General features: G+C 46.7%; 3 protein-coding genes across 9 annotated transcripts in view; 2 read left to right on the forward strand and 1 right to left on the reverse strand.

The window, feature by feature from the left end:
* The window catches only part of srgap1a (SLIT-ROBO Rho GTPase activating protein 1a), a 77,212-nt gene extending 61,483 nt beyond the window's left edge, over positions 1-15,729 (forward strand). For 2 of the 3 annotated variants that reach the window (XM_076042822.1, XM_076042823.1), the window contains exons 18-22: positions 354-433; positions 5,776-5,956; positions 7,887-8,024; positions 11,539-11,911; positions 13,338-15,729. In XM_076042822.1, the coding sequence (XP_075898937.1) occupies positions 354-433; positions 5,776-5,956; positions 7,887-8,024; positions 11,539-11,911; positions 13,338-13,730 (1,165 nt within the window). In that variant the 3' untranslated portion in view covers positions 13,731-15,729. Of the gene's footprint in view, positions 1-353; positions 434-5,775; positions 5,957-7,886; positions 8,025-11,538; positions 11,988-13,337 lie in introns of all 3 variants that reach the window. The other variant, XM_076042824.1, reaches the window with a different exon arrangement.
* Positions 15,730-16,386: 657 nt separating this feature from the next.
* cfap263 (cilia and flagella associated protein 263) lies at positions 16,387-19,811 on the reverse strand. 2 transcript variants are annotated; one of them, XM_076042831.1, is made up of 9 exons: positions 19,509-19,811; positions 18,957-19,086; positions 18,634-18,795; positions 18,397-18,546; positions 18,158-18,268; positions 17,306-17,404; positions 17,122-17,229; positions 16,879-17,034; positions 16,387-16,713 (listed from the first exon to the last, which is right to left on the reverse strand). In XM_076042831.1, exons 1-9 carry the CDS (start codon positions 19,592-19,594, stop codon positions 16,603-16,605), a joined length of 1,113 nt encoding a protein of 370 aa, XP_075898946.1. In that variant the 5' UTR covers positions 19,595-19,811; the 3' UTR covers positions 16,387-16,602. The 2 variants fall into 2 exon arrangements, with proteins under 2 accessions (XP_075898946.1, XP_075898945.1); XM_076042830.1 differs by having other exon boundaries at positions 16,879-17,229.
* Positions 19,812-19,936: 125 nt separating this feature from the next.
* On the forward strand, positions 19,937-27,461 carry parp12a (poly (ADP-ribose) polymerase family, member 12a). 4 transcript variants are annotated; one of them, XR_012928716.1, is made up of 12 exons: positions 19,937-20,316; positions 21,084-21,219; positions 21,305-21,575; positions 21,664-21,783; positions 21,902-22,091; positions 22,228-22,402; positions 23,517-23,746; positions 23,863-23,953; positions 24,053-24,183; positions 24,735-24,886; positions 25,490-25,677; positions 26,527-26,662. XR_012928716.1 is itself a non-coding variant. In XM_076042827.1 (11 exons), exons 1-11 carry the CDS (start codon positions 19,997-19,999, stop codon positions 25,528-25,530), a joined length of 1,857 nt encoding a protein of 618 aa, XP_075898942.1. In that variant the 5' UTR covers positions 19,937-19,996; the 3' UTR covers positions 25,531-26,669. The 4 variants fall into 4 exon arrangements, 3 of the variants coding, with proteins under 3 accessions (XP_075898942.1, XP_075898940.1, XP_075898941.1); XM_076042827.1 differs by having other exon boundaries at positions 25,490-26,669; XM_076042825.1 differs by lacking the exon at positions 25,490-25,677 and having other exon boundaries at positions 19,947-20,316; positions 26,527-27,461.
* The last annotated feature ends 91 nt before the right edge of the window (positions 27,462-27,552 follow it).

Raw genomic sequence — 27,552 nt, forward strand, 5'->3', positions numbered from 1 at the left:
ATGCCAGTAAGGACGAGTAAGAAAAAAAAGAAAGAAAGTGGCACAAGCTCAGATAGGACATCTCTGCCTAGAATAGAGTGGCCGTTATTTGAACTTTCTCCTCTTGTCCCTGCCAGTTGGACAACCAAACAGGGTTCGACTGTGTCGGGCAAAACTGGACCTCTCTGGGTTTTAAGTTTCACTTCCGCCTTGAAAAAAAACAAAAAGAAAGAAAGAAAGAAAGAAAGAAGGAGGAAAAAAAAAAAGAAATGAGGAAGGATGTGTTTGTCTGGAGTGCTTGACCCTGCCTCAGCTGTGACCCCCCCCCCGGTGATTTACATTTAACCCCCCCGACCCCCTTCTTTCCCCCACAGTGAGAGCCCCTACAGTGAACACGGAGCCTTGGAGGAGGTGGAGAACGAAGGCGGAACGGAGACGCACACGAGCGAGGACGGTGAGTTTCGACATTTTGACGTCCAAATCCACTCCGAAAGATGATTACTTTGTCCCTCATTCCATTCATTCCTCATGTTTTCCTCCAAACGCCGCCTCAACACCATCCAATTGATTAATCTCAACCTGTCAAAACCTGTCGACGGTGGCGCGGAGGGGTTAAACCCGGCTCGCTGCGGCTAATCCCGCTTTTCACAGCCTTAACTGCGGTAACCTTAAAGGACCACGGCGCTCCGCTCCGACGCCCGGCCATTCACATTCTAATGGCGCTGTGCTTCTCCCACGGGGGGGGCCCCCAAGACACATCCGCATCCGCCTCTTTTGGAATTCCATGGTGGTCTGCATACATACGAGCCCCCCTGAGGGGGGACATTTCCTTCCACATGGCACAATCCCCCCCCCCCCCTCCCCTCTTTTCAGTCACATTTCTTTGCTAACCGCATGATTTTGAAAAAAGAAAAAACGTGACGGCCGTGCGTTAAGTTCGAACGTCTTTCTGAGAAGGTCGTGTTCCCCTGACGTTTAACGACATATCCACATGTCCAAGAGAAATATGAACGCTTTTAAAACAACACATGGCTCATGTGGACACGGGTGGAGCTCAGACGCGGCACGACACGCTAGGTTAGCGCGATCATACACGCCGTCCTTTGTCCGAGCGAAATTGGAAACCGTGCGGTCTGGTTCCAGATTAAACAGCAGCAGTGGGTGAAGCGAGACTGAAAATTGTCAGACGGGGTCGAGCGATGCTGTTCACGTCCCCGGGGTTTGAAAAAAAAAATTAATCAAATAAATGAGAGGAGAAACGGTTTCAGCTACCAAAGCTACCAGCTTTCCACACTCTGGGATCCACTGGGCATCCCGGCTCCTCAGCGTTAGTGTGCAACACAACTTTTAAAATTTGTTTTTTCATCTTTTTTTTTTAAATAAATAATTAAATAAATAAATAAATAATTTTGTTTTTTTTCTGCGTAAATACAAAAACAACAAACTTAAAATACATGTATGGAACGGAAGGGGAATGTTCCACCAAACAGTCACAAGAGGTGCAAAGTTGTCCACCTGGAATAAAATTTCCATGTCCTTTACAGAGAAAAATCCAGAGTTCTCCAAAATATTCATCCACCCAGCATGTGATTAGTGATCGTCTCCTTACAACAGCATCTCCATTTCTCCCAATGTGTGTTACCTCTTTCAGTAAAATGTTCTGAATTTCTTCAACTATTCTTATCCAGTCTAAAATAATTGGACAATGTTTTTGTAATCAGTCTTGCGCAACCGCTAAAGCCGATTGATCAGATGTGATCGCGAGGGATCGGAAGTTCAGGATTCCCGCTGTCGAGCGCAGATGGCAGCCATCGCCTCTTTTGAGTAATTAATGGGAGATTGTGTTTTCCAGCAATCCCTCTCCTCCTTGGTTAGCTTCCAACAAGCCTCCACGAGCGCTCTCACAGGATGTCCTCTCCGACTCCGCTCCCTCCCCGCAGAGTCTTAAACCGTGGTCCAGTTATTGTCATCTGTTATTTTTAAGTCCCCATGACCTCATTTGAGTCGCAGACACAAAAGCAAAACCTCTTTTCCTGTTTGGTTACCAGCGAATGCGATTCCAGAGGCGGAGTGGGGGGGGGGGAGAAAAAACAAAAAAGCACAACTGTTAACTCGCTTCTCGGCCCGGAGAAATGTGTTTGTCATTAAAGTGAGTGAGAAGGAGAGCAGCGGTGGGAGAAGTAAAAATCAGTGTTGGCCTCGGTAGCTGTCTGCAGAGCTGGAGTCCCTACTGTGTGTGTGTGTGTGTGTGTGTGTGTGTGTGTGTGTGTGTGTGTGTGTGTGTGTGTGTGTGTGTGTGTGTGTGTGTGTGTGTGTGGGAGCTCTCATTAACTCACACCGTGAAATAAAAACTGTTGATCTTATCAGGAAATTTCTTCCATCTTTGTGTCTTTTTTTTTTGGTCAATATCAACTTTGCATTTCACAGACAACTTTTAAAAACTGACAAAAGATCTTGAAAATCTCACATTTTAGACACAACCTGCTCAATGATAATCTCCAAATACACTTTTTTTTTTTCCTAGCAGTGGATGCCAGAAAATCGTTCAGCCTTAGAAAAAAAAAAAAAAAAAAAATGACATTCCTAATAACCTCAACTGCTGCGTTTAAGTCAGTAATTAAGTTTGAATAAATCACAATTTGTCTTTAGGGGGCCTTTAACTGTGCAACATGTGCAAACGGAAAGGAAAGAATGAAGCAAACCTCAAGAGTCTCTTTTTCTGGAATCGAAAGCAAATGTTTTCTCGCATGCTTCCTCTTCAATCTAAGACAGTAAAACGCAAAACATTAGGCCCTTAATTGCCACCGGTTCCTCCGTTGTGCTGATCCCAAAACCGCAGCGACCTTCAGAGGACGTGCGCAGTACCGTCGTCTGCCTGTCGCTTTGCTTTCCCCCCGGTCCGCAAACGACCAGGGCATGAACTCGGACGGAACGCTTCCCGCAACATACGTCCGAGATTAACTGGCCAGTTCCTGAGCGGCAGCTTTCTCTCTCTCTCGCGCGCGCGCGTGCCCGTCAATACATCGACGTTATCTGCTGGTAAATTTGCTCCCAGGTCAGAGGTGAAGCATTGATCCGCCGGGGCTTTGTGGCAGCGCCGCAGGACGTCCTCCCTGTCATTCACTCTGCCCCAGTAGGGACGCTTTGATTGAGCCGATCACTTTCCGCAGAGTGCCTCTGCGCGCAATGAGCCTCGGTCGAGCAACCGGGTGGAGTTGTTTCGCAAAGAAAGTTCCCCAAAAGAGCAGTAAGTTAGAGGTGCTCTTTGGATGGGGAAAAAACAAGCTGAAGCAAAAAGAGCAGAAGAAACTCCAAGGGACTATCGTAGAAAAGTTCTAAAGCCTTTACTGTAGACTTTTGTCTTGTCTTCTGACTCTCTGAGGAAGGCTTGATTGCCCAAACGCGGCAACGGCGCTACAATAAAGGCTTTCTAACTTTTCCGCGCGAGTGCCTTGGAGTTTCTCCTCTTAAAAGTTTCCTAGAAGTTTGATCCCATTAGACGGATCCCGACTCTTCTCTCGCTGTTCCTGTGAACCGAACGCGCCCGGCGCAGCATCCCGTCCCCACTTCGCTCCGCTGGTGTGTGTAAGACGTCTGACAGTTGGTGTCTCCGGCGCCCCGAAAACATTTCTTCAACTCCGGGTCGCTCTGCGCGTGTGTGTGTGTGTGTGTGTGTGTGTGTGTGTGTGTGTGTGTGTGTGTGTGTGTGTGTGTGTGTGTGTGTGTGTGTGTGTGTGTTTGTGTGTGACCTTGGGTGGCTAAGTCAGAGGCTATTCTCAGTTATAATTATATGAGGGAAGGCTTCTCCTCAAACCGCACTCAGACTTGAGTTTATGGCCTGCTGCTCTTGTCCGCAGCCACGTCACGGCGCTGTGTGTGTCTGCGTACCCACGATTGTGTGCATGCGCAGGATAAGCATTTGCAGATGGACAGACAGACAGTTGGGATCGGAAGTTACGACGGGGGGCGGGGGGGCAGGAAGAGAAATCCTCATCGCTGATAACAGAAAAACAAGAAGCTGCATCCACTTAATTAACGGGATCGTCCGCCGCGGCGCCGCTCAATTCAATTTGGGCTGTAAATTTTCCCTGCTTGTCACATTTCAGCAGAGCCGCGTCACACTCAGTCAACCCTGACAGCCGAGTGAAGCGGCAAAAGGTGGCGGGGGAGAAGAGAAGGAAAAATACAACAGATAGAAACAGGAAGAAGGAATCACATCTGTCTTCCTTCTCTCCCTCTCTCTCTCTCCCTCTCTCACGTGGCCCCGCTGCTCATCTGGGAATGGCTCTCGAGCTGGGTGCGAGAAACGTTCCGTGATGGCCCGTACAAGCTTCAGCCATTTGCGTTTTTTTCCGCTGCCCCTCGGCGTCGTCCACGCGGAGAGGCTGTTAGGGGCGAGGCGCTGGCTGTCTAGGGACCCCCTGTCTGATATGAGATGGGGGAGGAGGAGGAGGAGGAGGAGGGAGGTGGCGAGGAATAAAGGAGCTATTTTTAGACGAGTGTTGCCGGAGCACATGCATATTAGCTGTGGGAGGGCTCGGCCCCAGCTGTTGTTGGAAAATACAGGTGTTTCCGTGGCACGCTGCGTTTTCAACTCTTTTGCTTCTGAGTTCTGGGCTCTGCAGAAGCAGTAATTGTGAATCGAGCTTCCAGTAAAGGGCACGTTTAGCCCTCTGTTTACCACCTCCTGTCGTAATGCTTATTACAGAGTGATGACAGTTGCTGTGTCCTCCTCTGGACAGGAACTCCGAGAAGGAAGCCGTGAGGTGTTTTCACCCGGCTGGGGCCGTTGTCACGGCCCTTTGTGACATCACAATTCTCAGCACACCTACTTAGTGCATCGACAGACAGATGGGATTTTGAGGTTCCAAAACAGTAGATTTTCAGGAATTGAATCCAACTGATTAAAAGACATTGCAGCAGTAATTGTTCAGTCTGCCTCTGTTCTGCTCTGTAACTACAACTATTTCTGCTCTTTCCCCATGTCCGCCTTTTCATGCCACTGACCCAGGTCCTGGGGTTTGTGTCGTAATCGAGTGGATATCTAATAGCCACTGTCATGCCTCTGAGTCATATAGATCTCCTCGCACCAGCTCCTATAATTATCCCTGCAAAGCTGCTCAGGGCCTGTTGTGGCCTCGGCCCCGGTGTTGTTGTGCAGGGTTACTATAGACTGCAGCTAAAATAACTGACTTGGCCAAGCACACTGGGACACATCGCGAGCAGGCACACATGAGCGCGCACGTGCGCCGACATGCCAGTAAGGCAGTCAACATGGAAGAGCACAGGAAAAGTGTTTTCCAACAATAACAGGCGACCACCACAGCGGTGAGAAAACTGCAATCTTTACTTCTTGTGTTTTCTAGTCTTTTCAAGCACTGTGTCTTAAAGCAAACGGTACTGGAAAAACAGCCCAGCATGATGTCACAAAGGGCGCTGATACCTCTCCTCTGCTAGTATAAAGGCAGGCGTTTGCCTCTAAGACTTCTTCACATCTACTTTGCTGTTTTGTAGAAGCTGCAACCAGGCATCAGGTTTAGCAGGATGCTAACAGTTCATCTTTGCAGGTAGCTGTAAACAGAGGGCTGAATACGACATTTTTCTACGACTATTCAATGCTAATTAAAATTCAAGGCTGCTTCACTGGAGTGAATTTAAAACAATAAAAACTGAAAAATGTATTAGAATTTTTTTTTTTCTTCTCGTTTCTGCCTTGTGCATGATCAGATCACGTTCCCTCGTTCCCTTTCGCCGTCTGACGCGGCTCACCTGTGTTACCCCTCCGTGTCTTGACAGAGGGCGAGCCGATTGAAGCCATCGCCAAGTTCGACTACGTGGGTCGCTCGTCCCGGGAGCTCTCCTTCAAGAAGGGCGCCTCGCTGCTGCTGTACCAGCGGGCGTCGGAGGACTGGTGGGAGGGGCGCCACAACGGCATCGACGGCCTGGTGCCGCACCAGTACATCGTGGTTCAAGACGTGTAAGTCCCTCAAAATTATTTCATCTTCGCCGTCGTGAGATGTGACCGAGCCGTGGGTGGAACAGCCAGTATCCGGTGTGGAGGCTTTGACGAGCGAGTCCATGTATAGTAGAGGCTGAACTGATGCGCTTCAAGGCTTTTTTTCTTTTTTTTTTTTTTTTTTTTTTTTTACTTTAAAAAAAGAATCCAAGCTCCTTGCGTCAGATCACCTTGGAGGAAGCAGTCATCCGCCGTGGCGAGTCTCTTGGTAGGACAGAAGTGACTTCTTATATAAGCTGCTGTAACCTTGAAGCAAAACTTTTTCTTAAGCCTCGGTTGTGGAGTGGCTCAGGGAATAAAAAGAGACCTGTCCTTCACTTGGGTTTTAACTCCAGTCTTCTGACATTATTGAGATTTCCACTCGTGTAGTTTGTCTTTAGCAACATGCACTTAATTAACATGTAAGTCCTGATGTCCAAGGTATCGCATATTAGAACCATTTAGATAGATAGATAGATAGATAGATAGATAGATAGATAGATCGATAGATAGATGTACTTTATTGATCCCAAAATTGGGATCAAAACAGTACAAAAAATAAACTACACAATAAACTGTGCAATAAACAACCAAAGAAGATGTGTAACAGACAGTCAAATTGTGCAGAAGTAGGGACAAGCAAGGTTTCTTTGGGATCACAAAGACCTTTATTTTTGTTCTCCCAACCCCTTGAGACATCCTTGGACGATTCATTTAGATTGGAACTCCAGTTAACATGTCCTTGTTTAACACAACACAAGGACATAGGCTCTCGTAAGCGCTTCAATTCCTCCAGAAGGAATTTTCTCATCTCTGCTCATAAACTCCTGGGAGCTCCACTCCAAGACCTGAAGTTGAGTCTCCTCAAGCTCGTCCTTGTTGACTTTGGTTTACAAGAGGCCACGAGCCATCGCTTGACTCCAAGGCCAGACAAACCCAAACACAAACTCTCAACCTTGTCCAGGGCCCCCAGCCCCCCGAGGAAAACAATCTTCCTTCTCGAGGGTCCTCACGCAGCCCTCACGTCGCCGTCTCTGTCTCTCAGCGCTGCCAAGCCGAACCCTCCGCCACTGTGACCGTCTAATGCGTCTAATGGACTCAGATTCACTGTCTCTTTAGAAGAAACGCTCGTCTCACTTTGTAACTGCCTGACAAAATGGCCATTTAGAAAGGCCTCCCGTCCTCCTCTTCCTCTGTTCTTCCGCCGCTGGCCCGGGCCCGTCGGCCAGCGGCTATCAATAATTTATCTGGGAGAGCCTCAGCTGATGGGGCGTCTTCTTAAGTTAATGAAAGAGCCGGGGAATTTACGGCCGTACAGCTGTCCCGCGACTCTCGAGCATCCTGCTCAGCACTTTGAATGAAAAGAAAAGAAACAGCAGGCTAAGAAGTGTAACGTGCGCAGGCACAATGGCTGTGCACTTTCGTTGTCTCGTAAAAACACGACACAAAAACGTCTGGACGACTACTTAACAGAACATCTCTCCACTTAGAATGTCCCAGTTGTCTCTTCTGGTCTGTAAACTTTGACTATCATTGGACTCCAGTCTGTTTTGAGCGCCAAAATAAATGCTCACGTCTTGCATCAGCGAGGCGGCTAAGCTACGTGGCTAAGTGCCACCTGACAGGAAGCGACATCCAGCCACACACCTCAGTGCAACGCAAACAGGCCAGCAGCAGACTGCAGAGAGGTCCAGAGGCATGACTCATCTGTCTCCCAGGACCTTGGCACACGCGCACACACACACACAGCGAGACGTGCTGACTGTCTGAAAACCAATATCAAAAAACTCTCCGCAGGACTGCCGCAAAAAATATGAAAGATCGACTGATATGCTGATTTCTCCCTTTTTCTTTTTGTCCCTCGTCTTTCCCTCGCGCATCTCAATGTCACTCTGTCTCTCCGTGCACCCAGAGACGACAACTTCTCCGACACTCTGAGTCAGAAGGCTGACAGCGAGGCCAGCAGCGGACACGCGGCCGAGGACAAGTGCTCGGGGAAAGACGTTGGGTCGCCGACCGACACCAGGATCTCCGAGGCCTACATCACCAGGTCGGTCTGGACGCCGTTTGGTAATAAAAGGCAGCTCTGTGTTTCATTTTAGCTCCCTATTTATTGAAACCAACCCTTAAAATCCTTATTAAAATACTACAACATATAAAAACCAAAACCAATACAGCCACGTTCAGACTGCCAGCCAAGATCCGACGTCGTTGCTACAGCAACCTGTCGGATGGGTCAACAATGTGGCCCAGTCTGAACTGAGCCAGATCCCATTTGGACACTTGCTAAAAACAGTGTGGACAGTCAGCCCTAAACATTGGATTTGAGATGGAATCTGATTTGAATCAGATTCGCCTGCAGTCTGAGCGCAGCCTCGTCAGATCTCGTTCCAACGTTCGAATTGAATAAATCAAATCAAGTCAAATCAAATCAATGTTAAAACACTCTCTGTGCCGTGGCCCTTTAAGACGCCTATATAAGGACGTCAGCCCTCTTGTCACATTAGTGACCGATATGTGGCCAGAACACTTCACTCTCGGACTGGGACAAATTGGGTTTGACTAAAGAGAGAAGGCAAATCCAATAAAGTCTGGCAGCAGCGTGCAAGTGGCTGCGGCAACGTCAGGGATAGTTAGTCACTTAACACACACACACACACACACACACACACACATGCACACACACCTTCTTAATGCGATCTTTGTGGCAACTTTGCATTGACTTCCACTCATCTTCCATTCTTTTGTCCAGCCAAAAGCCCTTCCTTTTTTTGTTTGTGGACCAGCCTATAGGGCCCTCAATATAAGGGTAGTCCATAAGGGGTGGGTATGGACAAGAACAGACAAGCCCACAGAAACACGGTGGACTGCAAAAACCTAAACCAGAACCCTGCACCTCCTCACACGTTAACCATATTTTGACTCGAGCGGGTTTTCTAGTTTCACGGCGTCCATCTGATTATCCTGATAAACGATCCTGACTGAAGCTCAATGATGAACCTGATCCTCCCTGTTACGTGCCGTCCCCCCCCCCCCCCACCCTCCATCGTCCTCTATCCTCGGCTCACCTCTCAGTCAGCTCAGTCGACGCCGGAGAAATAAATATTCTCCCGCTCTGTATTGTTTATTTATTTATTTACCATCTGAATAGGCAGCTGATCATCTGGTCCTACTTGAACCCTGTCTCTAAATACAGGGTGGTGGATGAGTTATAGTCTCTCTCTCTCTCTCTCTCTCTCTCTCTCTCACACACACACACACACACACACACACACACACACACACACACACACACACACACACACACTCTATCTATCCTATCACACCTCCAGCTTTTTTTTTGGCAGCGTCTGCTGGTGCGTGCCGGTGTTTTGTCTCCCGCTCTTCCCTCCGCTGCCGCACTCTTGCCGGTGCAGCGAGCGACCTTGAAACGTCTGGAGCTTCCTCCTGCCAGAGACACGTACCAGTGCATTTTCCTCTCTCCTCACACTTTTTTAAATTCAGAGCCGCACTCGCTCCCTCTTCCGACTCCTCCGCCTCCTCCTCTTCGCCACCGCCGTCGTTCCGGTGCCAGTATTTACAACAGGTTCGTGTTGTAAATACTCGTGGATAAAGAGCAACAACTCTCGGTGACATACGGCTATATGTGTATGTTACATACGGCGGTGTAAGAGCCTCGCAAGCTTTACCTGTCGACAACTCCCACGTATCCCGCCTCTCACCCACCTCGCGCCGCTCCTCGTGCACCGCCCCCGCTCACTTTTTTTTTCTTCTTCTTCTTGCTCTTCCGTTCGGACGCTGCTCTCGGCGCCGCTGAATCATTTATACATCGAGCTTTATTTAGATGTTACCCCCCCCCCCCCCCCCCCCTCCTGGTTTTCTCATTTTCTCAAGTTTGCACCTTCGCCGCCTCCTCGGGCGACACGGTTGCGTATTAGCGTCGCCGGTTCACCCGGGTGAGATAACGAGCGTGGCGGCCCGTGCGTTTAAAAGAGGCGAAACTTGTGGAATTTCTTAAAGACTGCCATCTATAAAACATGGGACGTGCCATTTCTGCTTCTCTCACTGAGCTGTATTGCTGCCCTTGTTGTACTTCTTCATCCTGAGGAGGAGGCAAGGGCTGGGTTTCGTTGGAAATGTACAGTGCTCCCCCTGCAGGCCGGCAGCGGTTCTTGCAGTTGTTTACCTTCTCGCACTGTTTGCTGCAGTCACAAAAAGATGTTTTCGGTTTTTTTCCACTCACACACAAGAGTGTGCATACCTCACACATGCCTTTTTATTTTTTTTTATTTTTTTTTTAGTCATTGAAGATTGTTTTAGTAACGTTTTGTCCGCGCAGTCAGTCTTCAATTACTTGATAATTGCTTTGTTGCTGTTTTTTTTAGTCTTTGCCGAAAAACAAGGTGTCAAGTAAAAGCATTTGGGTTTTGTTTTTCCTTGGCCTTTCCGTGGCCTTACAAAAATTCAATTGTGGACTGCAGCTTAAAACTGTAATAACTGTAATAAACAGTTGAAACCCTGATGTGTGCACAGATGGAAGTTAAAGTTTTATATAAACGCAGAACACAGAACGTCTCACGGCCTCGATTGGCGTCGATGAGTAGTTTCCTTTGTTGTCGATGCACCGAACAGAGATCCGTCTGCATTTACATTCTGCGAGCGTTAGTTCCTCGCTATCGGAACTCATTATTGCCTTTTGTTTCGCCCGGTGATTAAGCCGCCCGTAAATCTGTGCGATAATTGCCGTGGCAGCGTTCATTAGGCAGATGTAAACTCTCTAGCAGGGCTTTTGGAGAAGTGGTGAGCAATGAGTAATTCGCTTTCCTGAAAGAGCCAGTAATGCGTGCTGCTGCAGACTAATTGGAATAGTTATAGCGCCAAGTATCAGCTTGCACATGTTGCTTATTTAATGTCTCAAGTTGCCATTTCAGGAAACCTTTTTTAGTTTATTGCACAGGTCTTCCTCCAGGTATAACAGTGAACCTTTTTATATGGACCCAAACAGCTTTTGCTTCAACCTGAGTATTGATCAAGCAAAGCCTAATGCTATACAATAAATAACTTCATATTGCACACATGCAAATTCCGATTTCAAATTATTTTATATGCGGATTTAAATTTCTACCGTCACCTTTTTCCACCGGCTAATATTGCATTTAAAATCAAAATACTTGTTCATAAGTCATAATAATGTCCTTCAATCAACGTCCCGTATTGATTGACGTGCCAAAATAAATTTGTAGTATTGGTGCTACTTGTGCTGTATAATACCGGTCAACCAGCTCTAGTAGTGATTTGCTATTGCTTTGCAGGCCAAACACAATGACAATGCCGGCCAAATTTGGCCCACGGGCCAGAGTTTGACACCTATGCTCACAGTCAAACACAGTACTGGAAAAAAAAACATTTCCAGGCACTTGGTAAATATTTACAAAAGAAAATTCTTTTGTGTGTGTTGCGAGAGGTGTATCTGCAATATGTGAAGATGTGAAGTTGCACTTCCTGTCCAACGAGCTGCTCCACACTCGGAGGTTCACTCGTCCTCTCGTCGTGTCGTCTCCCAGCAGGCACAAGAAGAGGTTGGATCCTCCGTCTCGCCGCCCCCCTGCCCGCCCCAGCGACGCCCACTGCATGGTCCACCCCTCCCAGCACGGCCACGGCGGACACGGCGGCACCCCGGAGAGGGGCTCGCCCGTCCTGGGCCACTTCAGCCCGCGGGACATGCTGCGCGGCCACAACCACATGCCCGCCGACAGCCCCGAGCGCAGGCGGCGCACCGGCCACGGCAGCCTGACCAACATCAGCCGCCACGAGTCGCTCAAGAAGATGGAGAGCCCGCCCATCCGCCGCTCCACCTCCTCGGGCCAGTACACGGGCTTCGGCGACGGCCACCGCCACCACGGCGGCAAGCCCCTGGACCCGGAGACCATCGCTCAGGTCAGCGCGGGACGAGCGGCGACCCGCCCGCAGCTCCCTCCACCATCAAAGCCCTGCCCCGCCCTGTAAACACCTAGTCAGTCCCCGTCTTCTGCTTCCTCTGGCTGCGACTGTGTCTGTGCGCTGAATACACGCAACAACAACAACAAAAAAAGACTGGCTTCACAGGCAGCAGACAGCAGGGGGCGCCGCCGGACGCAGGATATTTACGCTAGATTAAAATGTGATCAGTGTGAAACGAAAAAAGAAATTTACGAAGCAACCAGAGGGGCGTTCAGCGAAGCGTAGATAAGAATCTCAGTCACGATATGGACGTTCAATTAGTTTTATCCAAGGCTGCATCACAAAGTAAATGTAATGTAACATATAATTGACAAGAACCTGATCAATATGAAGTGCTCTGCCGTAATATCACCTTTCGGTTCCAGGAACATAAGTTCCCAGACTGCAGTGATGCAGGTTTTCACTTCATGAAAAGATCCAATTTAAGGTGTTATGGTGTCACCACATGAGCAAGAATGAAACCGCCACACAGCGTCCATTAACGACTATTGAGACTATTTAATGCATGGCCAAGAGGTTTGCATAGAGCACAATTACTGCTCAATAATTTCAGGCCAACAATATTAGTAATGTGTTTAATATTAGACATGTAAACACAATATTAAATTTCAAGCGCACCATCTGTCCAACTGAGTCATGTATTCAGCCTGAGGTCAGAGGGTGATCTACTCTAAAAGCTTGGAGCTTCTTATCTTTCTTTGCAGTTCACCCCTCATGTCTGCTTCACTGCTGGAAGGAAACTTCTGACTCCAATCGAATAAGACCATGTTCATATACAGCACTTAGATATTCTAATCGTTGAAAATATGTTGAGCTGTCTGTCTGCCTAAACGGAGCATGCTCAGATCATCCTATCTAATCATTATTATTATGATAAAACTCTGCAGTCGTAATGCATGCTTCAAGAGTTGTCATCCTTTCTCCCTTCTGTTTCCTGTGCCTAAAGGCCCAGTGTGTAACATTTATCACCATCTAGTGGTGAGAAAGCGTATCGCCCACAAATGAACACGTATGCTTATATATGATTATCATGTACAGCCAGATTTTTGTGGCCATGATGTCACACTGGTTGTAGTTATTAAACATTAAGTTACACTTCCTATAGTCAGTAGGTAGTTTCAGCAACAAATTCTCATCTTAAACCCCAGAGTACAGCTACGTTGGATCACCTGCGATGTGAAAATAATCTCTTATTCTAAGTCAGTGAGAACCTGGTTATTATTTGAAGGATCTTCCCACCACTAAAAACATACTTCCATTCATTTTTTTTTTAATACCACCAGATCCCTGTAAATGTTACACACGGTGCCTTTGAAGCCCCCCCCCCTCCCTGTCTTGACGCCCTCTCTGCCGTCTTCCGCAGGACATAGAGGAGACGATGAACACGGCCCTGAACGAGCTGCGCGAGCTGGAGCGGCAGAGCTCGGCCAAGCACGCCCCCGACGTGGTGCTGGACACCCTGGAGCAGCGGCAGAACTCGGGCGGGGGTCCCACGCCGGCCAGCTCCAGCGAGTCTCTCAGCCCCATCCACGGCGTCATGCTGAGGTCGGCCGCCAACACCGAGCCGCCCATCCGCCGCAGCACCAGCTCCTCCAGCGACACCATGAGCACCTTCAAGCCGGCCGTGGCGCCCCGCATGGGGGTGCAGCTGCGGCCCCCCGTCCTGAGGCCCAAACCCATGGTGATGCCCAAGTCGGGCCCGCCGCCGCAGCCGTTGCCGCCTCAGGACTCCCTGGACAAGTCCTGCACCATGTGACCCCCCCTCCCCCCCCCCCCCCCACACACACACACACACACCCTTTGAGGATACAAAGCAGAGAGATGTTAGCAAGGTTCAACTGACTCGCAACAAATAAAGTTCAAAAGTGTGTAAAAAAAAAAAACAACACATTTATATATATATAGAGAGAGAGAGAGAGAGAGAAAGAGATAGAACATGTTTTTCTTGCAGTGAAAGTAGAGATGTGAGGTCACCTGGACTGATCCTGGATTAATGTCAGCTAACAAATCCCAGCAGCTTCCCTCAAGGTTTCAGGAAATGAGACAACAAACACGCTGCCTGTCCCGTAGCTGATGTTCACCACTGAGCCCCGAGTGACTGGAGAGGCGTTTCTGTCTTCTTCTTCTTCTTTTTTTTTTTTTTTTAGCTAGTAAAAACGGTTTGTTTTCATCGATTCCTGCCCACGAAGGCATCGTGAACTGGTTCTCAGGCCCCTTCCGCGGGCGCCTCTCTGCCTTTCACAGGTGTTGAATACTATCAAGGTGCTGTGACTCCGCAGAGGGAAGCAGGGTTTTTTTTTTTTTTTTTTTTTTTTTTTCGGAGGTGGTGACGCGGTTAGGAGCAGACGGACGCGGTACTCTGAGCGTGGCCGACACCGGCCAGTCCACGCTGGCTGGAACGGAGCCACGCGACTATTGGATACAACCACTACTTCATCGTGAAACTCTTTAAAATGGAATTTCTGGAAGTGCGGCGACGCCCAACGCAACGCAACACAACGCAAACTCCACCGCGTGGTCGCTCTCCGGGTGGTGTACAGAACTCGTGGCGGCGTCCTCGTGGCAGCGCTGCCGGTAGCCATGGACCTAATGACTGTTAGTGTGAGAGCTTTTCCAAACCTTCTCCCTCCCTCCCTCCTCCCCTCTGAAAATAGCAGCCTGCTTTGTGAAGTTCCGTGTGAAGGAGAGAACGCCGATGCTTTTTCTTTTCATTTCTTTCTTTTCTTTTTTTTTTTTGTATATTTGTCCTCGGACCGGCACTGGCTTTTCACTAGATGTTCAACGTGCTACAAGAAAAAGAAAAAAACAAGTCTGCGTCAGACTACGTGTCCAGAAAGACTAATAAAGTCCAAACGCAATAGCTGCATAAAAAAAGAAAAAAACTGTATGTGCCACAGTTGTAGTCGTGTGATGACGCCCCCACCCACCCCCCTTGTTTGTTCCTTTGTTTGTTTAAAAAAAATATAATAAGGATTTTTTTTTTTTTTTTTTTTTTTAAATCACCTTTGGACAATGAAGAGAAGTGGGTGCATGTCCTGGGAGTATATTTACTAGAACACACAGAGGAGACTCCACTGTCCTAACAGCAGGTTTACACTATATTGGACTTGACGGATGCTGTGTGTGTAATAACCAGATTTATCCAACTAACTTTTGGTGTTTTTGTATTTTTTTTCCCCCCAGCTAGAGAAAAAAACCAAGTATACAGATTACCCTGAGATGCAGACTCTCTCGACAGTATGGAAATATATTCTAAAAAAAAATAATAATAATAAAACTACAAAAAAAAAAAGTGTGCTTTTGTCACGATGCTAACGCCATCAACTGGATCTCCGCTAATACGTCTGTAGGCTTTAAGGTGCACCATGGTGTGTACGTGTGTGTACATCCGTCGTATGTACTCTTGTAAAGTGCCTTTGAAAACACTTTCGAGGAGCTCGAGGCGTCCTGCGCCCGCTTTCACGCCCCGGCTGCTGACGTTTTGCTTGTTGGTTTTGTTCTTGTTTTCTTTTAGTCAACGCAGTGCGGGAGGAAGACGCGTGATTTAGCGGCCAACGCCACCCCACCCCCCCCCCCCCACCAACACCCCGCCCACCCTCACCCATGAATAATAATTCAACGGCTTCCTCATTGTGACGTTGCACTTTGGTGTACATAACTGTATATAGGGCATGTAACATCATAACCTTGGAGGGTCGTCGGAGGGCTCACACTCCCTCCAGGAAGTCTTTCTAATAAAGGAAGTAGTTTGTTGAGCCTGAGGTGGATTGTGTTTGTTATTTAAAAAAAAAAAAAAAATACATTGTTGTTTGGTGTTAAAATACATTCTGCAGGTCAAAAAAATGAAAAGGAATGAAAAAAAGCTAATACCGCACATCTGGTCGCGAATCCCAAATTATACACTGCATAACGTTCACCAGGATTTAATGAACAATAACGCATTTCTGGCCTGTCTGTCAGGAAATGACAGAAAACTCACCCACCCATTGCTAAATGTGCTGTTCTCTTATTTTTATAGTTGTAGTCAGCATGCGAGGGGGTATGGACTCACAGGAGTGCCAAAATTAAAAATACAAATATAAAGGTACGTATTGTCTTGTCCTTATTGTAATTGTAAAAGACAGATGGAAAAAACAATGGCAAAAGTTCTTTGCCTTTGCTTTAACCGTTTGGTTTTACCGTCTGGTAAAAGCAAAGGCAATCAGACGGCTGTGGGTGCGGCTTTCCGACCAGGATTATTAATAGACACCTGATCGCACCATGGCTAGCATAGCTAACTCTCCTATGCTTCACAATGCTGAAATGTGCGCACCTTATGGGACCTTCACTGTGTGATCACATAACCTTTTCAGCAATTGTGTATATGCTGGGGAAAAAAAATGAAATTAGACCAGCAATTGATACAGCAGAAATATGGTGGTGGGTCTGGTTGTTATTTATTCAGCGGTATTCATCAGGCAGAGATGCTTTTCAATAGTTTATGAGAAATGCTCTCGACGGTGCAGGGTTTTGTCTCTGTGCACATTACTCCTACGGCCAGTGAATGTTGAAACACTTTCAAGGACGTGCTGCGATTACGAGCGAGCGGCGAAGGGTTTTTCTCACTCTTATCATTTGAAAACATTCTCTCATATCATGAGGTTCTCTCTGCCATGTTCTGCAATGCACGGCAGCCGCACTGGGATGTGCTCTCCTCCTCCGCATGGAGCCGCTGCCTTCACGTGGGCCCTCAAGGTCATCTGTGTCAGAGAAAGTTTCACAGGCCGTCAACAAAGGATTCCAGCCCAACTGAATCGTAATGTGATTTGGTTTTGTTGGGGGGGGGTTTCCAACGTCGAGCTGATATGCGTGATAGAAACCCAGAGAAGAGATTCTGTCTGAGGAGCGGAGAGCCCCTGGGTTACCTGAGCAACCTCCACCTTCTTCTCCCACGTGTGAACGCTCTGCTGCAGCCTCCTGAGTTTCTCCTTGGCCCGCATGTACTCGGCGACGCCGGGAGCCTCGTATTCGGAAACCTGGCGGCGCAGACGCTGGTTGAGAGCCTCCTCCCTGCAACGCTCCTGTGGAAGCATCAGCGGAGGTGTGGAGCGAGTGCAGAGAGGGAGAGCGTCTTCGAAAAGGGGTCTTTGCGGTGATTCGTGACGAACCTCCTCGGCTCCCTGCAGCTTCCCTTCCAACCTCTGCAGCTTCTGCCTGCGGCTGTGGATGTCGCTGCTCAGCTCGTTGGACTCTGATGTCGCGCTCTGCAGCTTCTCCTGTTGATACACACACACACGCAGGGGAGATAAGAAGGTCCTCCGACTCCCCCTCACGCGCCCACGGCCCAGTTACCTTGTGTGACACGAGGCTGCGGTGCACTTGCAGGCTGTTGCCTTGCAGCTCCACCAGGTTTTTGTCCATGCTCGGCTCGCCGTACTCCTGAAAGATTTCCTGAAGGTGCACAACAAAGACCCGTTTGTATTCACCGGTGACTTCATGAAAAAAGGCCACGGTAGCTGTTCGCGGTTCTGCAGCCTGTCTCTCTTTAAGTCACTAATCTTCCTCAGTTGTGATTCAACCGGACTTCAGACCTTTTCCCCTCCAAACTCTCCAAAAACTGACTTCAATCCTTCTCATATAGGGGTGGGCAAACTTTCTGACTGGTGGGACCACAATGGGTTCTAAAATTTGACAGAGGTTGCAGGAGCAGATGGATGGAGTGTTTTGGTGACCCAACTCACAGGAGAAAAAAAGAAAAACGTATCATGGGATGTGTAGAAAATGTGTGCTTTAATGTCAATTGAAAATGAACAAAAGAAGTTCCAACAAAATATCTGTTTTTAGCTCGTTATTGAAATGACTCTTAAAACACTGAAGCAGAAACAATGGACGAAATACGGCTATTTTATTCCTTACTTACTAATATAATGTCTTCAAGTTTGGCAGGCTGGATTAGAAAGCTTAACGGGCCGCATGTGGCCCCCGGGCCATAGTTTGCCCATGCCTGTTCTAGATAGATGTACTGCTGAAAAACATCACTGCTGGACGGACCTTTTTTTCCAGCCTACAGAAACTTGGAACACACTCATGACTGCTCGGTCCTGAATATATTTTTTCAGACTGAAGGCAAGACAAACGATTTTTATAAAGAAACCCAATACCCTTTTTCAAGCTCTTTATGGCTCGCCGTCTTTTATTATTTACCTCGTACTCTGCTTTCGCTGCATCTCTCTTCTGTTGAAGCTGCTGCTCGAGCTTCTTCTCGAGGACCTTCAGAGCCTGGTTCTTCAGATGAAGCTTCTCCGCCTGGGTGGCCTGAGTGAATGTGCATTTGGACGGAGAATAGACTTCAATGTCATTACACCGTCAACGGCAGTGAATTCACGGCATGGACGAAAAGAGTCTGGCATTTCAAACCAGCGGATCGTGGTGCGCAGGTTCACCTTTGACTTGTCTTCTACGTACTGAAGCAGTTTCTCTGGCTCCTTCTTTTCTAACCTGTGGTCCTTTGTGTGCGCGTGCAGCTTGCGTTCAAAGGCATTCTTAGCCCTCCTGATTTCTTCGAGGCGCAGTTCTGCCTCCTTCAGGGAGGCCTATAGATGACAAAGCGAGCGTTGAGAACTGAATTTCACGGCATGGAATTCAAACCTGTGTGCGCGTGTGTGTCCTTGAGCGTGAACCTTGTGGTCGTCCTGAATTTTCTCATATCTCTGTTGGACTCTTGTCTGGTCTTGTTTTGTCTCTGCTACCTCTCTCTGTGCCACGTAAAGTTTCTGCTCCAAGGTCAGTTCGTGGAGGCCGTCTGACATGGCGGAGCGGGAACTCTGCCTTTTTCCACGCATCTGAGGGAGGCACAAACCCATTACAAAGAGGCTACACTGACTAAGACTTGCAATGCATTCGATAAAGAAAAAAAAAAAAAAAAAGATGATCAGTTTTGCGTGGGATGATAAACCGTTTTAATTTTCTCATGCACAAGGTGATGCGTCGGTATATCTCTCACCCCAACATCCAGCTGTGTGGATCCTGTCCCCCCGAACCCTGAGGCCCCAGCGTGGGGGTCCAGTTGATCCATGCGGCAGAGGAACCTCTCAAACATGTTGTTTTCTGCCAGTAGGACGGCATTGGAAGATCTTAAGTGGAGAGGATTGACAAGTTTAGATGAAGGGATTTTTGGTAAAGCTAGTTTAGATGCATCATATATTTCACGAATTTCAAATTGCTCCATGGATTACTAGCTGACCTTACACCTGCTTCAGAGAGCACCAGATGCATCGGCCAGGAACTACTGGTAACTTTTATAGCACTTAAACAAAGAAACCGCCATTTGTTCCCGGTGGTTAAACTAATTGTTTTGCACGTTATATCAAACATTCAAATCAACATATCTTGAGCAACAGTTCTAGCTTGGTGTTAGCCCCGGATGCTAGCAGGAAGAAGCATCTCTGCGCAGGTAAATTTGTCTTTAGAGTGGACAGACAAACAGATCAAGACGGCCTCAGTTAAAAAATAAATAAATAAATAAAATAACGATGCTTCGAAACGTTCTCAGTACTTTAGTTCTTCCACTTTGTCACAAATAAGTTGTTTGTCCTCTTGTGCGAGCTGCTTAGCTTCCATCCCCAGTGGCTCGTCCTCCATGGTTACTAAGGGACACTTCAGGTAACACTGTTGCTAGGGATGGCGTTGCATTGAGGTGACTGCGGAAATCGTGCAAATAGCGCTGCATTCCTAACGGAAACCAAAACATCTTTGTGGGCACTAAGTTCATTTTCTTGCCGTGAAATGTCGGCAATTGTATATATATAAAACAACAACAACAACAACAACAACAACAACAACAACAACAACACATCATTAAATAATCAACATCGCACTCCGCTCTCTAATTTTGTCCTTCTTCCTTTTTCGGTGAACGTGTCTTCCCCAAAGTTTCGTTTTCGTTTCTCCGTAAACTCCTCCTCGTTTTCTCGAAAACACGGTCGATAGCTCGGCCCGTTCGTCCCGTCCCGTCCCGTCCCGTCCCGCTCGGCTGTTTTAAGGATGTCCTCGGTCATATCCAAATTCATCACCAAGACCCTGTGCGACCACCAGGGATGCCTGGACTTCAGGCGACTGGACGAGACCGTTTCGCGCAGTTTTACCGTTGCGGAAGTGGTAATGCAAAGTGTCCTGTCCGACGAGAGCAGGATAGCCGTCCTGGAGGGGAAACAGAAAGCCGTCGCGAATAAAATGTTCGGCCCGGACACTCTCGTTGTGGCTAAGACCAACCTGCGGCTCTGCCAGAAGAAGTCCGGGGAGTGTTCGCAGTGCGACGCCTTGCACCTGTGCAGGTACTGGGTCCTCGGTGACTGCTCCTTCAGGTAAGCCAAAAGTGTTCGTTTTATATTTTAAGGGTGTGTACATATATATTAGCATACACACTGTTTCCGCAACTTTAAAGATAGGTGCGTGTGTGTTATAATGGTCGAAGCAGTTGAAAGGTTCTCACTTCCTTCACACTATCAAGCTTTTCTATTTTCGTTTCTTCCTTTTATTAAATCATTCAGCTTTGGTGAATTTTATTTATTTTAATTCTTCTTCTTCTTCTTATTATTATTATTATTATTATTATTATTATTATTATTATTATTATTATTATTATTATTATTATTATCATTATTATTTTAGCTCACACTGAACTTCTGCTACGCACAGCACCAAAGTTGAGAAGGTGGAGAACAGATCCATTATTTTATTCCACATTTTAATGACATAAATAAAAAAGAACCTACTGCAAATGCTCAATGTTTCCACTAGATGGCAGCAGGTGCAGCATTCCACCATGACCAATGTTTTTATTTTTGTTTTGTTTTTTCTTGACTGGTTAAACTGGTTGTGTCTAATTGGAACACGGAAGTACAATTTCCCCCTAACTTTAAGTGTACTTTGCTCATCTAGAAACGTTGTAAGATTTCAGTTTAGCTATGACAAATCATTGTTGTTTGTTTCTTTATTATTTGTGAGTTTTGTTGGTATTTTGTTTTTGTCTTTATACGTGAAATACATTTTTGAACGCCGAGTGCAAATAAGGGTGACATTAATGCCACACAGTGTCCATTTTAATTTTCGTTTTTGTTATGTTGCTCAGGGATAGATGTAAAAATGACCATAGTTTGGTTTCACTTCACAATGTGGACCTCTTGAGGAGACACGACCTTCAGGAACTGTCGGAGAAGCAGCTCTTCCAGCTGTTGCTGCAGAACGACCCGTGGCTGCTCCCTGACGTCAGTCTCTTGCTACTTTGGGGCGGGGGCGGGGGGGCATTGTGCTCTGAGCTGCTTCACTGCATGTCTGCTGCTTCCCCTCCAGGTCTGCCCTCACTACAACAAAGGCAACGGGCCGCACGGCTCCTGCAGGTACGCCACCACCTGCACCAAGCTCCACCTCTGTCTGCGCTTCCTCCACGATGACTGCAAGTTTGGAGCCACGTGCAAGAGGAGCCATAACTTTTGTCCCGCCGACATGAAGAGCTTGAAGGGCCTAAGTCAGGAGAACGTGAGAAACCTCTATCGGATCTACAGAAACAAATTCATCATCACGGAACATCAGGGAACAAGAGCCTCAGCGGCGGCGGCTCCTGGTATTTAGACCTTGAAAGAGAAAGTTTCCCTTCTCTGCGGGTTGACAGTCTGAATAAAACGTTTCCCCCATAATGTTTCCCCTCACAGCAGTGGTTCACAGTAAATCCAGGTCCCCCGCGGCCTCTGTTAGTTCCTCTCCACCCTTGACCGATGCTGACAAGAATGAAATCTGCCTCTTCTTCATCCGCAGGAACTGCAGCTTTAAAGGTACGAGCGACGGGGCAGTATTTACACAACGCTGTTGCGCTGATCTCCTCGGAAGAATTGAGCTGTGTGGGAGTACTCCACCGCTATCCAAAGGACGTTTTGGTCTCATTTTTCTCAGACAGGTGCGCTCGCGTCCACTGGCACCTGCCTTACAGATGGCAGGTTTATGATGACAGCATTTCAAAGTGGATCGACTTGCAGTGCATGGAGGATATCGAGCGGGCTTACTGTGACCCGGAAAGAGACTCCAATGGCTCCCAAGCATCATCGCCCGTGACGGGCATCTTTAGGTTTCTCAACATTCAAAGGTAACTGGGCAACACAGGCATACACAGCTCCGTTTCAGGGCCATAAAAGAAGATTGTTTGTTTGCCCTGAATTCTCAGTAATTTGAAGCTTCTAATGATGCTAAGCAGCTACAGCGCGTGCTCTGCCTGCCTTTAGCAATCCACCAGCCGATGAGCCGTCAGTGGACTTCCTGACTATGACGTATAAAGGCTCTCCGGTTCGCCGCCTGTCCACCGCCTCCTCTGCCTCTAAGCCTCCTCACTTCATTCTGACCACCGAGTGGCTTTGGTACTGGAAGGAAAACACCGGGAAGTGGGTGGAGTTTGGGCAGGTCAGTGTGTTGCATAGCGAGGGAGCGATCAAGCCAAACGCAAAGCAGATACTCTAAAAGATCAAATCAATCAGGAGGATGGGAAGATGTTATATCTCATACTCATGGAAAGTGAAGGTATTACAGGTACTACCCGAAAAATTAGAATATCAAGTAAAAGTTGTTTTATTTTGGCAATTTAACATAAAAGATGAAACCAACAAATCTTATTGAGCCATTACGCGCACATTGACATCTCAAGCAGTTCCTTGTTGTAACTTTGCTGATCAAGATTTTCAGCTTATCAAAACCACAAACCCACAAACTCAGAAAATTATTATAAAATTTGAGGGTTTTTTTTTAAACGGCAAGACCTGATCAGCAAAATCCAAAGAAATAAAAACTTGAAATATATTGATTTGCATATTATTCGTTTACATAATATGTCAAATTGCCCTTTTAAGTTGAATTGCAGAAATACAACAACCTTTTCAGGATATTCTAATTTTCTGGGTAGTACCTGTATATCAGCAACAAGGGAACATTCGTCTTGAGCATGACAGTTTTTTAGCAGTAGGAGCACCTGTTCAGACATCTCAAAACCTGTGCCCTCTGTGACATCACAAAGAGCTGCTTGTCAGCTCTACAGGTTCTAGCACACAAGCAAGCACGATCAATAAAGGAGAGCTTTTCTCATTTCTGCAGTGTTCACTGACACAGGTCATTGCTGTTTAACATTGGTAGTGTAAATTTTTCATTGTAACGAACCTTTAAGTTCATCAAGGGTGGAGAATCGAAGCAATGAGACGCTAACAGATTTGAAGTTAGGGAAAGCAAGGCAGGATTTTATCTCTTCATGTCAGAACATTTACTGAAAACACGTTCCTTTCATTGTAGCTCTCCAGAACTTTTGCATCAGACTTTCACACAGAGAGAAAATGAAGTTTCAATCTATAAACCTTACAGCTTATAGTTTCAGGGTTCACACTCTTTTTTTTTTTTTTTTACCAAATATTTTCCTTAAAAAAATAACAACAAACAAAGAGCATCCAAACAAATCTGTCTAGATTTTGAAAAAAAAAATAATAAAAGGGTTCTTCTTTGTTCCTTTTTTTGGTTGTGTTTTTCTCCTTAGGATGGCAGCGAGACGTCGGCCTCGGTCTCCTCTCAGACGCTGGAAAACGTCTACTTGGCCGACAAAAATGCACAGGTTCCGTTCAGTGCCGGCAAGCAGCAATATGTCATCGACTTTAACAGCGCAGGGCAGCAGATGTACCAGCAAAATGTGAAGTTCAAAACCAAGAGGGAGGTGAAAAGGAGGCCCCGCTTCGTGTCTGCCCCTGACGTGGAAGAGAAGCTGAAAGGGTATTTTGAAATCTGTACAATGCACTAATACATTAACGACAGATCGATAGATTTATTGATTGACAGATAGATAGATTTTTTTTTGTGAGTTAAAATGATTTAAATCTTCTCTTTAGAGTCACATCGCAGAGCTCCTCCAGCTCCGCCTTGTCCGAAAGTGTGCCCCCCAATTGGGACAAGAATGCCATCCCAGATTATGGATACAGAGTAACCTTCTTTTTTTTGGGGGGGGGGCTTTGGCTTTTTGTTTCCTAGTGTTTGTTTGACTCCGTACATCAAAGTCTCATTTCACTCTCCTTCTTTTAGCTGGTGCCTCTCACCAAATCTGCAAAGGACTACGGCAGTGTCGAGATGCTGTTTAAGCGCACCATGCCCTCGAGCACCATCACCAGCCTCGAGAGGGTCCAGAACACGTCGCTGTGGAAAGTCTTTCAGTGGTAAATTAAAAGCTCCCAAGTAAAATCAGGCCAAAGTGGAGAGAGATAAATGTGTGTAAACATCCCTGCCCTCCAACCTGTGCCAGCCATGAGGTCAACTCTCACAAAACTGCGAACGCAGCTGTGTTTTTTCACAGCACATATATCAGTTACACAGTCAATGAAGAAATTGCAAAAATAGTCAAAAGATTTGTGATCTTTGGCAAGTTCATACTAACAGTTGAGATGAATCCATCTTTCTTCCAGCGGAGTGTCGTACAACGTGCACTTTATCAAAATTTCAGGAATATCGATTTATTTTGCAACAAACTGTATTGGAAGCCCAGCTACTGTCAAGCCAAGTCTGTTCCAGAGTTCAAATAATCAATTTAATTTGATAGTGTCACAAGGAGAGACCCATGACTGTGCAACGCTCATTATTTTTGGGTTGGCAAAATCAGGAGTGAAAGGTCATATGGTGTTCTCGTTACTTTTTTCTAAAAAACATACTTTGGAAAACAATGAGAAGCTTCAGGTCTTCGATGAGTTTTTTTTTTTTTTTTTCATGTTAGGCAGAGAGAGCAGATGGAGAAGAGGAACGGCGGCAAAGCCGTGAATCAGCAGTACTTGTTCCACGGGACGGACGCGTCCCTGGTGGAGGCCATCTGCGAGCAGAACTTTGACTGGAGGATGTGCGGCGTCCACGGCACAGCGTACGGCAAAGGTAGAGTGGGACGACAAAAACCTGTCCGACAGCTTCCGACTAGAACCTCCCCAACCTTTCTGAGCTCTTTTGCATGAACAGTTTTTTTTTTCTTCTCCATGCCAAAATCTCACTAGCAGGTTGTGTCGTAACTTGTTCGTAAAGTGGCTCCCCAATTTGGATATGCAACTCGTAAATCAGGGGGTAAAAACACCAAACACGGGTCTCTCACACCTGATTGTCATTGTTTGTCGATTCCAGCTTTCTTGCTCGGCATGGAGGAGAGGAATTTCCAAGTCGATTAGCCCCCAAAATGATGGATTAAAAAAAAAAAAAAAAAAAGAGTTGTCAGAATACATCAATGAATCATTTAAATCTATTTATGCAAAATGTGTGGTTCATGATGCTCAGCATGTCAATTTATTTATTTATTTTCATCATTCGATCAACGTCTTAGTCTTCTGTCATATCTGTTGAAGTTAAGTTGCTGCTTAGGAAAACATGCTAGGTATATGAGGTGCATTGCGTGTTTACTTTTAACACTGACGCTAAGTCTCCAAATTCAGTTCCCAAAATGACAGCGTCGACGTGATAGTTTTGCCTGTTCCTAACTTTGTCCACTAGATGGCTGTGTAGAGCCGGTGTGCAGCTTTGCCTTCGAATGAACGAGAGACTGACGAGGTTTCAATCGTTGCCGGAAACGGTGTTTAGTGGTAAAGTCACTGAACCAGCAGGGGGCGCCCCTCCTCCTCCTTGGCTCTGAGTGGAGCTGACGGGCAGCGGTGCAGCGGTGATGAGCTGATTCAGAGCAGGTGGACTTGATTGCTGACCCAGACCAGGTGCGGAAGGTGGCAGAGCCGATAGAGAGTCAGGGGCGGAGCTAGGAGGGGGCGGAGCCAGGAGCCAGACTCCACACCAAAAACACACAATCATTACAGGGTCGTTCTCATATAAACATCCCAAGTTGTATGTTGCCAGGGTGACTGTTTATTTTTGTGTCTGGTTTGTAACCTCTGCTTCTTCTACAGTCCGTTACAGCCACGTCATGGTATGTTGCCTGTCTAGCAAAGCCAAACTTGTAGTTGATCTCTTTCAAAAAACTTGCTTTCTTTGATGATTTGGTTGTTTTGGCAGACTTTCAAAGGCCAGGCTACGGCGTCGGTAATGACGAAAACTGAAAAAGCAAACAGAGATAAAAAAATAAAAAAAAAAGGTCTCCGAGCCTATTGAGTTCCTAAACCAAGCAGTGGCAAAGGCAGAAACTGGGTGGGCTTGGACAAAAAGTGGATTGTCTGCATCTTCTCCCAGAGAAACCCGAAGTAGAATAAAAGCTGAAGGAGAAACTCAAAACAGCATCCTGCCACTGCCTACGACATGTTCGGTCAGCCGAGCTCAGCAAAGACTCGATTTCAAATCCGGTTCAGTCTGGTGGTCTAAAGCTAAGCTAACTGCAAAAAAAACCTCGCAACCAAAAATGGCAAATGAAACTCTCTTTGACGAGCATCAGTAAGTTACTGTTCACTTTAGTCAAGAACTGTGTTTTGCTCCAACGCGGGATGTCCAGTCAGGCCCGGAACTGGCTCCGTGCCTGGGTCAGAACCCCACCAGTCCTCGCGCTCCCTTGGTCCGTGTCGCTAATACCGCTCTCTCTCACATTTCAGGCAGCTACTTTGCAAGGGACGCTTCCTACTCGAACAGATACTCCGGCGTGAAAATTGGCACAAGAAACAAGATCATGTTTGTCGCCCTGGTCCTGGTGGGAGAGTACACCAAAGGGACCGCCGCTTATGTCAGGCCTCCCCACAAGTCAGACGGTAAAACCTTCTACGACAGTTGTGTTAACCAGACGAGCGACCCCAGCATCTTTGTCATTTTTGAAAAGCAGCAGATTTACCCGGAGTACGTCATCAAGTACGTGTAAGTCCCGGTGGTGGAGCTGGTGACCCGGCCAAACCCTCAGCGCTAAACCTTGATTCTGGGATGCTAACACGGAATGTGTGGTGCATTTATTAGATTAAGATAAGGCACATTTTTGAAAAAGTGCAAATGTGTGTTTTCGTTCAGACCTGTCTTCTGTCTTCCCCCTCCTGATGGTGCCAGTAGCTACAGACTCAGGTTCCATGTGCTGTTAAATCATCAACTTTGACATTTTTTTCTTCTTGTACTTCTTCTGCTGGGAGAAGCGATCGATGCACGCTGCTGCTCACGAGTCAGTGTTTGAACGTGGACGAAAATGACACTGTCCCAGACATATAGCAACTTTTGATTGATCCACACTGGTCAAACTACTTCAGCAGGGACCTAAAATGCACTTACCGGTATTGAACGAGTCATTATCAAAAGTAATCGCTGCGTGTTTCATCAAAGATTACAGGGTTTTTTTTTGGAACAGCTGCTATTCAGAATAGTTTTGGAATAGTGTAAGGTGTTCAAAAAAAAACATTGTGAGCTAACGTCCAGATAATGAAGTCAGACATGGAGTTATACATGATGGGTGTATGTTTTAGTTTTCTTGGCCAATGTTTCTTTTTGCAAACGGTTGTTCAAACTCTCTGCCAACAATGGAAATTAAAACAACTAAAGAACTGAAACTAAATTGTTGCCCTCAATATGTATTCACTCGTGTTTATGTCGTATGTACGAAATACGGCTTGTCATTATGTGTTCATTTTGATGGAAAATTTGCA

Source organism: Nelusetta ayraudi, unplaced genomic scaffold, assembly GCF_046127955.1.
Source record: "Nelusetta ayraudi isolate G7.1 ecotype Tasmania unplaced genomic scaffold, CSIRO-AGI_Nayr_v1 ptg000071l, whole genome shotgun sequence".
NCBI lineage: Eukaryota > Metazoa > Chordata > Actinopteri > Tetraodontiformes > Monacanthidae > Nelusetta > Nelusetta ayraudi.